Below are 13,723 nucleotides of genomic sequence, written 5' to 3' on the forward strand. Positions count from 1 at the left end.
TGATGTGGAATCTATATGGGTAGAGCTGCAGAACACTAAAGGGCAAAAAACGTTAGTGGGAGTTGTGTACAGACCTCCAAACAGTAGTAGTGATGTTGGGGAGGGCATCAAACAGGAAATTAGGAGTGCATGCAATAAAGGTGCAGCAGTTATAATGGGTGACTTTAATATGCACATAGATTGGGCTAGCCAAACTGGAAGCAATACGGTGGAGGAGGATTTCCTGGAGTGCATAAGGGATGGTTTTCTAGACCAATATGTCGAGGAACCAACTAGTGGGGAGGCCATCTTAGACTGGGTGTTGTGTAATGAGAGAGGATTAATTAGCAATCTCGTTGTGCGAGGCCCCTTGGGGAAGAGTGACCATAATATGGTGGAATTCTGCATTAGGATGGAGAATGAAACAGTTAATTCAGAGACCATGGTCCGGAACTTAAAGAAGGGTAACTTTGAAGGTATGAGGCATGAATTGGCTAAGATAGATTGGCTAATGATACTTAAGGGGTTGACTGTGGATGGGGAATGGCAGACATTTAGAGACCGCATGGATGAATTACAACAATTGTACATTTCTGTCTGGCGTAAAAATAAAAAAGGGAAGGTGGCTCAACCGTGGCTATCTAGGGAAATCAGGGATAGTATTAAAGCCAAGGAAATGGCATACAAATTGGCCAGAAATAGCAGCGAACCTGGGGACTGGGAGAAATTTAGAACTCAGCAGAGGAGGACAAAGGGTTTGATTAGGGCAGGGAAAATGGAGTACGAGAAGAAGCTTGCAGGGAACATTAAGGCGGATTGCAAAAGTTTCTATAGGTATGTAAAGAGAAAAAGGTTAGTAAAGACAAACATAGGTCCCCTGCAGTCAGAATCAGGGGAAGTCATAACGGGGAACAAAGAAATGGCAGACCAATTGAACAAGTACTTTGGTTCAGTATTCACTAAGGAGGTCACAAACAACCTTCCGGATATAAAAGGGGTCAGAGGGTCTAGTAAGGAGGAGGAACTGAGGGAAATCTTTATTAGTCGGGAAATTATGTTGGGGAAATTGATGGGATTGAAGGCCGATAAATCCCCAGGGCCTGATGGACTGCATCCCAGAGTACTTAAGGAGGTGGCCTTGGAAATAGCGGATGCATTGACAGTCATTTTCCAACATTCCATTGACTCTGGATCAGTTCCTATCGAGTGGAGGGTAGCCAATGTAACCCCACTTTTTAAAAAAGGAGGGAGAGAGAAAGCAGGGAATTATAGACCGGTCAGCCTGACCTCAGTAGTGGGTAAAATGATGGAATCAATTATTAAGGATCTCATAGCAGCGCATTTGGAAAATGGTGACATGATAGGTCCAAGTCAGCATGGATTTGTGAAAGGGAGATCATGCTTGACAAATCTTCTGGAATTTTTTGAGGATGTTTCCAATAAAGTGGACAAAGGAGTACCAGTTGATGTGGTATATTTGGACTTTCAGAAGGCTTTCGACAAGGTCCCACACAGGAGATTAATGTGCAAAGTTAAAGCACATGGGATTGGGGGTAGTGTGCTGACGTGGATTGAGAACTGGTTGTCAGACAGGAAGCAAAGAGTAGGAGTAAATGGGTACTTTTCGGAATGGCAGGCAGTGACTAGTGGGGTACCGCAGGGTTCTGTGCTGGGGCCCCAGCTGTTTACATTGTACATTAATGATTTAGACGAGGGGATTAAATGTAGTATCTGCAAATTTGCGGATGACACTAAGTTGGGTGGCAGTGTGAGCTGCGAGGAGGATGCTATGAGGCTGCAGAGTGACTTGGATAGGTTAGGTGAGTGGGCAAATGCGTGGCAGATGAAGTATAATGTGGATAAATGTGAGGTTATCCACTTTGGTGGTAAAAACAGAGAGACAGACTATTATCTGAATGGTGACAGATTAGGAAAAGGGAAGGTGCAACGAGACCTGGGTGTCATGGTACATCAGTCATTGAAGGTTGGCATGCAGGTACAGCAGGCGGTTAAGAAAGCAAATGGCATGTTGGCCTTCATAGCGAGGGGATTTGAGTACAGGGGCAGGGAGGTGTTGCTACAGTTGTACAGGGCCTTGGTGAGGCCACACCTGGAGTATTGTGCACAGTTTTGGTCTCCTAACTTGAGGAAGGACATTCTTGCTATTGAGGGAGTGCAGCGAAGATTCACCAGACTGATTCCCGGGATGGTGGGACTGATCTATCAAGAAAGACTGGATCAACTGGGCTTGTATTCACTGGAGTTCAGAAGAGTGAGAGAGGACCTCATAGAAACGTTTAAAATTCTGACGGGTTTGGACAGGTTGGATGCAGGAAGAATGTTCCCAATGTTGGGGAAGTCCAGAACCAGGGGTCACAGTCTAAGGATAAGGGGTAAGCCATTTAGGACCGAGATAAGGAGAAACTTCTTCACCCAGAGAGTGGTGAACCTGTGGAATTCTCTACCACAGAAAGTTGTTGAGGCCAATTCATTAAATATATTCAAAAGGGAGTTAGATGAAGTCCTTACTACTCGGGGGATCAAGAGGTATGGCGTGAAAGCAGGAAGCGGGTACTGAAGTTTCATGTTCAGCCATGAACTCGTTGAATGGCGGTGCAGGCTAGAAGGGCTGAATGGCCTACTCCTGCACCTATTTTCTATGTTTCTATGTTTCTATGGTGGATAGAAGTGTACCGATGGATATGGTGTATTTAGATTCCCAAAAGGCATTCGATAAGGTGCCACACAAAAGGTTACTGCAGAAGATAGAGGTACGCGAAGTCAGAGGAAATGTATTAGCATGGATAGAGAATTGGCTGGCGAACAGAAAGCAGAGAGTCGAGATAAATGGGTCCTTTTCGGATTGGAAATCGGCGGTTAGTAGTGTGCCACAGGGATCGGTGCTGAGACCACAACTGTTTACAAGATACATAGATGACCTGGAAGAGGGGACAGAGTGTAGTGTAACAAAATTTGCAGATGACACAAAGATTAGTGGGAAAGCGGGTTGTGTAGAGGACACAGAGAGGCTGCAAAGAGATTTGGATAGGTTAAGCGAATGGGCTAAGGTTTGGCAGATGGAATACAATGTCGGAAAGTGTGAGGTCATCTACCTTGGGAAAAAAAACAGTAAAAGGGAATATTATTTGAATGGGGAGAAATTACAACATGCTGCAGTGCAGAGGGACCTGGGGGTCCTGTGCATGGATCCCAAAAAGTTAGTTTGCAGGTGCAGCAGGTAATCAGGAAGGCGAATGGAATGTTGGCCTTCATTGCGAGAGGGATGGAGTACAAAAGCAGGGAGGTCCTGCTGCAACTGTATAAGGTATTGGTGAGGCCGCACCTGGAGTACTGCATGCAGTTTTGGTCGCCTTACTTAAGGAAGGATATACTGGCTTTGGAGGGGGTACAGAGATGATTCACTAGGCTAATTCCGGAGATGAGGGGGTTACCTTATGATGATAGATTGAGTAGACTGGATCTTTACTCGTTGGAGTTCAGAAGGATGAGGGGTGATCTTTTAGAAACATTTAAAATCATGAAAGGGATAGACAAGATAGAGGCAGAGAGTTGTTTCCACTGATAGGGGAGACTAGAACTAGGGGGCACAGCCTCAAAATACGGGGGAGCCAATTTAAAACTGAGTTGAGAAGGAATTTCTTCTCCCAGAGGGTTGTGAATCTATGGAATTCTCTGCCCAAGGAAGCAGTTGAGGCGAGCTAATTGAATGTATTCAAGTCACAGATAGATAGATTTTTAACCAATAAGGGAATTAGGGGTTACGGGGAGCGGGCGGGTAAGTGGAGCTGAGTCCATGGCCAGATCAACCATGGTCTTGTTGAATGGCGGAGCAGGCTCGAGCGGCTAGATGGCCTACTCCTGTTCCTAATTCTTATGTTCTTATGTTCTTATAGGAGCATGTCAAGCTAAGAGAATTCTGCAATGTACGGGCAGAACAGTGCAAGCAAAGGGGCCGAGGGCATGCTGATCTCATACCGTACACGAGTCAGGCCACAGTTGCAGTTCTCTGTCATCATAGGCGGTCCCTCGAAATGAGGATGACTTGCTTCCACGGCAAAAAAGGATGAATTCACAGGTGTTTCAATGAAGGACCCGAACTACATCCTGAAGGGTGGAAGATGCCTGTGCGTGGATTTTTTTAAAGTGGGCTGGCCGTTGCACACCAGCCACCACACGGGCTTGACAGAGCTAAGTCTTGGTCCAGTGGCAAGAATGAACCAAGATGACTGGAGACCAGCTCTGCTGCACGGACCTAGTGCGTGCACATATCGCAGTGTGGGCTGGCCTGTGCTGCCCCTGGGCCCTTGGCCTCGAACTCACGGCTCCCCTGGGCCCCGATCACATCTCTCTAGTTCTCTGTGCAGCTCTGTTGGTCTCCACATGATGTGAGGATGTGGAAATATTGGAGAGGGTTCAGAGAAGAGCAACAAGTGGGAGAGTTTAGGTACTGGAGAATGGGCTTCAGTGGGTCAGCATATTGGAAGGATAGTCTTTGATGGGAAAGTTAAGAGTATTCGAGGGACCTAGGAACGTAGGAGCAGGCCATTTAGCCCCTTCAGCCTGTTCCGCCAAAGGGCGACGTTTGGAGGCCAACCAGTCTGTTCTCATCATTGATATTCCTTGTTTTTATTTAGTGGGCTAGTTTCAAATAAAAATGATTCAGGTTATTATAAAGTCACTGCAGACAGTGTTAAATACATATATGAATGCAAAATATTTAAGATGTTTGGGAATAGAGAATGAGATGCAAGTAATTTAGGGACTGGTATGCAATACTAATTAAAAAGCGTTGGAAACTTTGGCATCCTAGTTAAGATTTCGAAGAATCCTTGGTGAGTTACTTGCAGTACATCGTGTAGATGATACACACTTGAGCCACAGTGCGCCGATAAAGGAGGGAACGAATGTTTGACGTGGTGAATGGGGTACTGATCAAGTGGACTGCTTTGTCCTGGTGTCGAGCTTCTCGAGTGTTGTTGGAGCTGCACTCATCCAGGCAAGTGGAGAGTATTCCATCATACTCCTGACTTGTGCCTTGTAGATGGCGGAAAAGCTTTGGGGAGTCAGGAGGTGAGACACTCGTCGCAGGATACCTTGCCTCTGACCCACTCTTGTAGCCACAGTATTTATGTGGCCCGTCCAGTTGAGCTTCTGGCCAAAGACAACTCAGAATTTGATGCTGTAAATTAGACTGATAAATGTAGACAGATATAATGATAGAAATATTAAAATGCAGCAGCATTGGATGAACTTGCAGAATTTCAGTTGCACAACCTCAATTAATTTGAGTCACACGAGACAAATAGCGGTATTGGATCAAGTTCTATAATGTGCAGGCAATTTCCTACTTCACAAGAGTGACTACACTTCAAAAAGTACTTCATTGGCCATAAAGCGCTTCGGGACACATAGCGGTTGTGAAAGGCGCTATGTAAATGTGAGTCTTTCTTTGATTTTAATCTGATTACGATGGAATGGGGAAGCCTCAGGGAAATATGGCGGGGGGGAGCAGGGGAGCAACAGAGAGAATTGGATAAAAAAGAGCGGGGGAATGGGACTAATTAAAATGCAGCAGCATTGGATGAACTTGCAGAATAGTTTTAAGAAGTTCTTTGCGCTTTTTAACTTGCACTATGGATAGGGAGAGGACTGTTATTCTCCATTTTCACAGGCACGAGGGGCCGAATGGCAGCTTCATTTCCTGAATATTGGTCGCACAACGATTAATGGGCAGTGGGGCGTCCTTGCTTTAAGACGGCCACCGGGCGGCGTCTCCATGGCGACGGGAAGCGCGGAGCGGCAGTCGGAGAGCCGGGGGACGGTAAGACGGACAGCCTGGGGATCGGAGGTCGCGCAAGGCCGCGGCCGAAGCCTGGGGCATCGCGCTGGGAGCCAGGCGGCCTGAGAGGTGCAGCAACCAGGCGGTGGACGCCGCGACTGGAGGCCGAGGCCTGGGGTAAGAGGCGGAGTCAGAGATTCACCCTCCCGCACTCACCGCCTCCCGGAGATCGCCGAGCGTCGCCGGAGACCGCCTGAGACTGCCGGAGATTGCCGAGCGCCGCCGGAGATTGCCGGAGTTGGCCGAGCCCTGCCGGAGTTGGCCGAGCGCGGCGGCGGCGGGAGACACACGGCCACACCGAGGAGGCGGAGCGGAGCGGAGCCCGAGCGCCAGGCCGCGGGAGCAGCCCCCCTCCCCCCGCCCGCCCGCACTCCCTCCCGCCCGCACCGACCAGGCCGCGGGAGCAGCAAGATGGCAGCCAACATGTACAGGGTCGGAGGTGGGTACCGGGGCCGGGAACACGCAGGGAGGGAGCGGGGCTCCGGGCCGGCAGCGGGGCTCTGACCCCCGGGTGGGGGGGGAAGGCCTGTGTGCCAGAGCTGGGTGGGCAGCGAGGCCTAATCAGCGGCAGCCGTCTGAGGAGAAGCTCGGTGCGGCGGCGGGGAAGTGAGCGGGCCCGGAGAGAGGCCCCACTGACCCGGCCCCCGTCTGTGTCCCCCCAGTGCCCGCCTTCCCTCCCCCCGCTTCCCTTACTTACCCCCCCTTGCCCCTACTTACCCCCATTGCCCGTACTGCCTGCCCGCCTCTTCCCCCCCGTGCCCGCCTCTTCCCCCCCCATGCCCGCCTCTTCCCCCCGTGCCCGCCTCTTCCCCCCGTGCCCGCCTCTTCCCCACATGCCCGCCTCTTCCCCCCATGCCCGCCTCTTCCCCCCGTGCCCGCCTTTTCCCCCCATGCCCACTGCTTCCCCCGTGCCCGCCTCTTCCCCCCCCGTGCCCGCCTCTTCCCCCCGTGCCCGCTTCTTCCCCCCGTACCCGCCTCTTCCCGCCCCGTGCCTGCCACTTCCCCTGTGGCCGCTTCTTCCCCCGTGCCCGCCTCTCCCCCCGTGCCCGCCTCCCCCCGTGCCCGGCTCTTCCACCGTGCCCTCCCGTGCCCTCCCCTGCCCCCCGTGCCCTCCCCTGCCCCCCGTGCCCTCCCCTGCCCCCGTGCCCTCCTCTCCCCTCCCAGTGCCCTCCCCTCCCCGTGCCCTCCCCTCCCTTCCACCATGCCCTCCCCTCCCCCCGTGCCCGCGTCTTCCCCCACCGTGCCCGCCCCTACCCCGTGCCCGCCCCTACCCCGTGCCCGCCTCTTCCCCCGTGCCAGCCTCTTCCCCCTGTGCCCGCCTCTTCCCCCCGTGCCCGCCTCTTCCCCCGTGCCCGTCTCTTCCCCCCGTGCCCGTCTCTTCCCCCCGTGCCCGCCTCTTCCCCCCGTGCCCGTCTCTTCCCCCCGTGCCCGCCTCGTCCCCCCGTGCCCGTCTCGTCCCCCCGTGCCCGTCTCGTCCCCCCGTGCCCGTCTCTTCCCCCGTGCCCGCGTCTCTTCCCCCCGTGCCCGTCTCTTCCCCCGTGTCCGCCTCTTCCCCCTTGCCCCCCCCCCCGTGCCCTCCCCCCCCTCCGGTGCTGTCCCCTCCCCTCCCACCCGTGCCCTCCCCTCCCACCCGTGCCGTGCCCTCCCCTCCCACCCGTGCCGTGCCCTCCCCTCCCACCCGTGCCCTCCCCTCCCCCCGTGCCCTCCCCTCCCCCCCGTGCCCTCCCCTCCCCCCCGTGCCCTCCCCTCCCCCCCGTGCCCTCCCCTCCCCCCGTGCCCTCCCCTCCCCCCGTGCCCTCCCCTCCCCCCGTGCCCTCCTCTTTCCCCCGCGTGCCCCCCCCGTGTGCTCCACTTCACCCGCCCCCCGTTTGCCCGCCTCTTCAGCCCCCTCTCCCCCCTCCGTGCCCCACTCTCCCCCTCCGTGCCCCTCCTCCCCCCTCCGTTCCCCCGCCCCTTCCCCCTGTGCCCGCGCCCTCCCCCGTGCCCTCCCCTGCCCCCCGTGCCCTCCCCTGCCCCCCGTGCCCTCCCCTGCCACCCGTGCCCTCCCCTGCCCCCCGTGCCCTCCCCTGCCCCCCGTGCCCTCCCCTGCCCCCCGTGCCCTCCCCTGCCCCCCGTGCCCTCCCCTGCCCCCCGTGCCCTCCCCTGCCCCCCGTGCCCTCCCCTGCCCCCCGTGCCCTCCCCTGCCCCCGTGCCCTCCCCTGCCCCCGTGCCCTCCCCTGCCCCCCCGTGCCCTCCCCTCCCCCGTGCCCTCCTCTCCCCTCCCAGTGCCCTCCCCTGCCCCCCGTGCCCTCCCCTGCCCCCCGTGCCCTCCCCTGCCCCCGTGCCCTCCCCTGCCCCCGTGCCCTCCCCTGCCCCCCGTGCCCTCCCCTCCCCCGTGCCCTCCTCTCCCCTCCCAGTGCCCTCCCCTCCCCGTGCCCTCCCCTCCCTTCCACCATGCCCTCCCCTCCCCCCGTGCCCGTGTCTTCCCCCACCGTGCCCGCCTCTACCCCGTGCCCGCCTCTTCCCGCCCCGTGCCCGCCTCTTCCCCCTGTGCCCGCCTCTTCCCCCCGTGCCCGCCTCTTCCCCCCGTGCCCGCCTCTTCCCCCCGTGCCCGCCTCTTCCCCCCGTGCCCGCCTCTTCCCCCCGTGCCAGCCTCTTCCCCCCGTGCCCCCCTCGTCCCCCCCGTGCCCGTCTCTCCCCCCGTGCCCGTCTCTTCCCCCCCCGTGCCCGTCTCTTCCCCCCCCGTGCCCGTCTCTTCCCCCCGTGCCCGTCTCTTCCCCCCGTGCCCGTCTCTTCCCGCCCGTGCCCGTCTCTTCCCGCCCGTGCCCGTCTCTTCCCCCCGTGCCCGTCTCTTCCCCCCGTGCCCGTCTCTTCCCCCCGTGCCCGTCTCTTCCCCCCCGTGCCCGTCTCTTCCCCCCCGTGCCCGTCTCTTCCCGCCCGTGCCCGTCTCTTCCCCCCGTGCCCGTCTCTTCCCCCCCGTGCCCGTCTCTTCCCCCCCGTGCCCGTCTCTTCCCCCCGTGCCCGTCTCTTCCCCCCCGTGCCCGTCTCTTCCCCCCCGTGCCCGTCTCTTCCCCCCCGTGCCCGTCTCTTCCCCCCGTGCCCGTCTCTTCCCCCCGTGCCCGTCTCTTCCCCCGTGCCCGTCTCTTCCCCCCGTGCCCGTCTCTTCCCCCCGTGCCCGTCTCTCCCCCCGTGCCCGTCTCTTCCCCCCGTGCCCGTCTCTCCCCCCGTGCCCGTCTCTCCCCCCGTGCCCGTCTCTTCCCCCCGTGCCCGTCTCTTCCCCCCGTGCCCGTCTCTTCCCCCCGTGCCCGTCTCTTCCCCCCCGTGCCCGTCTCTTCCCCCCGTGCCCGTCTCTTCCCCCCGTGCCCGTCTCTTCCCCCCGTGCCCGTCTCTTCCCCCCGTGCCCGTCTCTTCCCCCCGTGCCCGTCTCTTCCCCCCGTGCCCGTCTCTTCCCCCCGTGCCCGTCTCGTCCCCCCGTGCCCGTCTCGTCCCCCCGTGCCCGTCTCGTCCCCCCGTGCCCGTCTCGTCCCCCCGGTGCCCGTCTCTTCCCCCGTGCCCGTCTCTTCCCCCGTGCCCGTCTCTCCCCCCGTGCCCGCATCTCTTCCCTCGTGCCCGTCTCTTCCCCCGTGTCCGCCTCTTCCCCCTTGCCCCCCCCCCCCGTGCCCTCCCCCCCCCTCCGGTGCTGTCCCCTCCCCTCCCACCCGTGCCCTCCCCTCCCACCCGTGCCGTGCCCTCCCCTCCCACCCGTGCCGTGCCCTCCCCTCCCACCCGTGCCGTGCCCTCCCCTCCCCCCGTGCCCTCCCCTCCCCCCGTGCCCTCCCCTCCCACCCGTGCCGTGCCCTCCCCTCCCCCCCGTGCCCTCCCCTCCCCCCGTGCCCTCCCCTCCCCCCGTGCCCTCCCCTCCCACCCGTGCCCTCCCCTCCCCCCGTGCCCTCCCCTCCCACCCGTGCCCTCCCTTCCCCCCGTGCCCTCCCTTCCCCCCGTGCCCTCCCCTCCCCCGTGCCCTCCCCTCCCCCCGTGCCCTCCCCTCCCCCCGTGCCCTCCTCTCCCCTCCCAGTGCCCTCCCCTCCCCGTGCCCTCCCCTCCCTTCCACCATGCCCTCCCCTCCCCCCGTGCCCGCGTCTTCCCCCACCGTGCCCGCCCCTACCCCGTGCCCGCCCCTACCCCGTGCCCGCCTCTTCCCCCGTGCCAGCCTCTTCCCCCGTGCCCGTCTCTTCCCCCGTGCCCGTCTCTTCCCCGTGCCCGTCTCTTCCCCCGTGCCCGCCTCTTCCCCCCGTGCCCGCCTCTTCCCCCCGTGCCAGCCTCTTCCCCCCCGTGCCCGCCTCTTCCCCCCCGTGCCCGCCTCTTCCCCCCCGTGCCCGCCTCTTCCCCCCATGCCCGCTGCTTCCCCCGTGCCCGCCTCTTCCCCCCCGTGCCCGCCTCTTCCCCCCCGTGCCCGCCTCTTCCCCCCCGTGCCCGCCTCTTCCCCCCGTGCCCGCCTCTTCCCCCCGTGCCCGCCTCTCCCCCCCGTGCCAGCCTCTTCCCCCGTGCCAGCCTCTTCCCCCGTGCCAGCCTCTTCCCCCCCGTGCCCGCCTCTTCCCCCCGTGCCCGCCTCTTCCCCCCATGCCCCGTACCCGCCTCTTCCCGCCCCGTGCCTGCCACTTCCCTGTGGCTGCTTCTTCCCCCCGTGCCCGCCTCTTCCCCCGTGCCCGCCTCTTCCCCCGTGCCCGCCTCTTCCCCCCGTGCCCGCCTCTTCCCCGGCCCGCCTCCCCGTGCCCGCCTCTTCCCCCGTGCCCGCCTCTTCCCCCCGTGCCCGCCTCTTCTCCCCCGCGTGCCCTCCTCTTCTCCCCCGCGTGCCCCCTCCCCCCGTGTGCCCCCTCTCCCCCCCCCGTGTGCTCCACTTCACCCGCCCCCCGTTTGCCCGCCTCTTCAGCCCCCTCTCCCCCTCCGTGCCCCGCTCTCCCCCCTCCGTGCCCCGCTCTCCCCCTCCGTGCCCCTCCTCCCCCCCTCCGTTCCCCCGCCCCTTCCCCCTGTGCCCTCCCCTGCCCCCCGTGCCCTCCCCTGCCCCCCGTGCCCTCCCCTGCCCCCCGTGCCCTCCCCTGCCCCCCGTGCCCTCCCCTGCCCCCCGTGCCCTCCCCTGCCCCCGTGCCCTCCCCTGCCCCCGTGCCCTCCTCTAACCTCCCAGTGCCCTCCCCTCCCCGTGCCCTCCCCTCCCTTCCACCATGCCCTCCCCTCCCCCGTGCCCGTGTCTTCCCCCACCGTGCCCGCCTCTACCCCGTGCCCGCCTCTTCCCGCACCGTGCCCGCCTCTTCCCCCCGTGCCCGCCTCTTCCCCCCGTGCCCGCCTCTTCCCCCCGTGCCCGCCTCTTCCCCCCGTGCCCGCCTCTTCCCCCGTGCCCGCCTCTTCCCCCCGTGCCCGCCTCTTCCCCCGTGCCCGCCTCTTCCCCCCGTGCCCGCCTCTTCCCCCCATGCCCGCCTCTTCCCCCACGTGCCCGCCTCTTCCCCCGTGCCCGCCTCTTCCCCCGTGCCCGCCTCTTCCCCCCGTGCCCGCCTCTTCCCCCCGTGCCCGCCTCTTCCCCCCGTGCCCGCCTCTTCCCCCCGTGCCCGCCTCTTCCCCCCGTGCCCGCCTCTTCCCCCCGTGCCCGCCTCTTCCCCCCGTGCCCGCCTCTTCCCCCCGTGCCCGCCTCTTCCCCCCCAGTGCCCTCCCCTGCCCCCCGTGCCCTCCCCTGCCCCCCGTGCCCTCCCCTGCCCCCGTGCCCTCCCCTGCCCCCGTGCCCTCCCCTGCCCCCGTGCCCTCCCCTGCCCCCGTGCCCTCCCCTGCCCCCGTGCCCTCCCCTGCCCCCCGTGCCCTCCCCTCCCCCGTGCCCTCCTCTCCCCTCCCAGTGCCCTCCCCTCCCCGTGCCCTCCCCTCCCTTCCACCATGCCCTCCCCTCCCCCCGTGCCCGTGTCTTCCCCCACCGTGCCCGCCTCTACCCCGTGCCCGCCTCTTCCCGCCCCGTGCCCGCCTCTTCCCGCCCCGTGCCCGCCTCTTCCCCCTGTGCCCGCCTCTTCCCCCCGTGCCCGCCTCTTCCCCCCGTGCCCGCCTCTTCCCCCCCGTGCCAGCCTCTTCCCCCCGTGCCCCCCTCGTCCCCCCCGTGCCCATCTCTTCCCCCCGTGCCCGTCTCTCCCCCCGTGCCCGTCTCTTCCCCCCCGTGCCCGTCTCTTCCCCCCCGTGCCCGTCTCTTCCCCCCGTGCCCGTCTCTTCCCCCCGTGCCCGTCTCTTCCCGCCCGTGCCCGTCTCTTCCCGCCCGTGCCCGTCTCTCCCCCCCGTGCCCGTCTCTTCCCCCCGTGCCCGTCTCTTCCCCCCGTGCCCGTCTCTTCCCCCCGTGCCCGTCTCTTCCCCCCCGTGCCCGTCTCTTCCTGCCCGTGCCCGTCTCTTCCCCCCGTGCCCGTCTCTTCCCCCCCGTGCCCGTCTCTTCCCCCCGTGCCCGTCTCTTCCCCCCCGTGCCCGTCTCTTCCCCCCCGTGCCCGTCTCTTCCCCCCGTGCCCGTCTCTTCCCCCCGTGCCCGTCTCTTCCCCCCGTGCCCGTCTCTTCCCCCGTGCCCGTCTCTTCCCCCGTGCCCGTCTCTTCCCCCGTGCCCGTCTCTTCCCCCGTGCCCGTCTCTTCCCCCCGTGCCCGTCTCTTCCCCCCGTGCCCGTCTCTTCCCCCCGTGCCCGTCTCTTCCCCCCTGTGCCCGTCTCTTCCCCCCGTGCCCGCCTCTTCCCCCCGTGCCCGCCTCTTCCCCCCGTGCCCGCCTCTTCCCCCCGTGCCCGCCTCTTCCCCCCGTGCCCGCCTCTTCCCCCCGTGCCCGCCTCTTCCCCCCGTGCCCGCCTCTTCCCCCCGTGCCCGCCTCTTCCCCCCGTGCCCGCCTCTTCCCCCCGTGCCCGCCTCTTCCCCCCGTGCCCGCCTCTTCCCCCCGTGCCCGCCTCTTCCCCCCGTGCCCTCCCCTGCCCCCCGTGCCCTCCCCTGCCCCCGTGCCCTCCCCTGCCCCCGTGCCCTCCCCTGCCCCCGTGCCCTCCCCTGCCCCCGTGCCCTCCCCTGCCCCCCGTGCCCTCCCCTCCCCCGTGCCCTCCTCTCCCCTCCCAGTGCCCTCCCCTCCCCGTGCCCTCCCCTCCCTTCCACCATGCCCTCCCCTCCCCCCGTGCCCGTGTCTTCCCCCACCGTGCCCGCCTCTACCCCGTGCCCGCCTCTTCCCGCCCCGTGCCCGCCTCTTCCCCCTGTGCCCGCCTCTTCCCCCCGTGCCCGCCTCTTCCCCCCGTGCCCGCCTCTTCCCCCCGTGCCAGCCTCTTCCCCCCGTGCCCCCCTCGTCCCCCCCGTGCCCATCTCTTCCCCCCGTGCCCGTCTCTCCCCCCGTGCCCGTCTCTTCCCCCCCGTGCCCGTCTCTTCCCCCCGTGCCCGTCTCTTCCCCCCGTGCCCGTCTCTTCCCGCCCGTGCCCGTCTCTTCCCGCCCGTGCCCGTCTCTTCCCCCCGTGCCCGTCTCTTCCCCCCGTGCCCGTCTCTTCCCCCCGTGCCCGTCTCTTCCCGCCCGTGCCCGTCTCTTCCCCCCGTGCCCGTCTCTTCCCCCCCGTGCCCGTCTCTTCCCCCCGTGCCCGTCTCTTCCCCCCCGTGCCCGTCTCTTCCCCCCCGTGCCCGTCTCTTCCCCCCGTGCCCGTCTCTTCCCCCCGTGCCCGTCTCTTCCCCCCGTGCCCGTCTCTTCCCCCGTGCCCGTCTCTTCCCCCGTGCCCGTCTCTTCCCCCGTGCCCGTCTCTTCCCCCCGTGCCCGTCTCTTCCCCCCGTGCCCGTCTCTTCCCCCCGTGCCCGTCTCTTCCCCCCGTGCCCGTCTCTTCCCCCCGTGCCCGTCTCTTCCCCCCGTGCCCGTCTCTCCCCCCGTGCCCGCCTCTTCCCCCCGTGCCCGCCTCTTCCCCCCGTGCC

The 13,723-nt window shown here is 63.8% G+C and overlaps 1 protein-coding gene across 2 annotated transcripts in view; it reads left to right on the top strand.

The window, feature by feature from the left end:
* Positions 1-5,799: 5,799 nt before the first annotated feature.
* LOC139239251 (metastasis-associated protein MTA1-like) overlaps positions 5,800-13,723 on the top strand; it is a 191,257-nt gene continuing 183,333 nt past the window's right edge. Inside the window, exon 1 of one of the 2 annotated variants that reach the window (XM_070867950.1) lies at positions 5,800-6,278. In XM_070867950.1, coding sequence (XP_070724051.1) covers positions 6,251-6,278 — 28 coding nt within the window. In that variant the 5' untranslated portion in view covers positions 5,800-6,250. The remainder of the gene's footprint in view (positions 6,279-13,723) is intronic. The other variant, XM_070867951.1, reaches the window with a different exon arrangement.

The sequence above is a fragment of the Pristiophorus japonicus genome, chromosome 26, assembly GCF_044704955.1.
Source record: "Pristiophorus japonicus isolate sPriJap1 chromosome 26, sPriJap1.hap1, whole genome shotgun sequence".
NCBI classification, from domain to species: Eukaryota; Metazoa; Chordata; class Chondrichthyes; family Pristiophoridae; genus Pristiophorus; species Pristiophorus japonicus.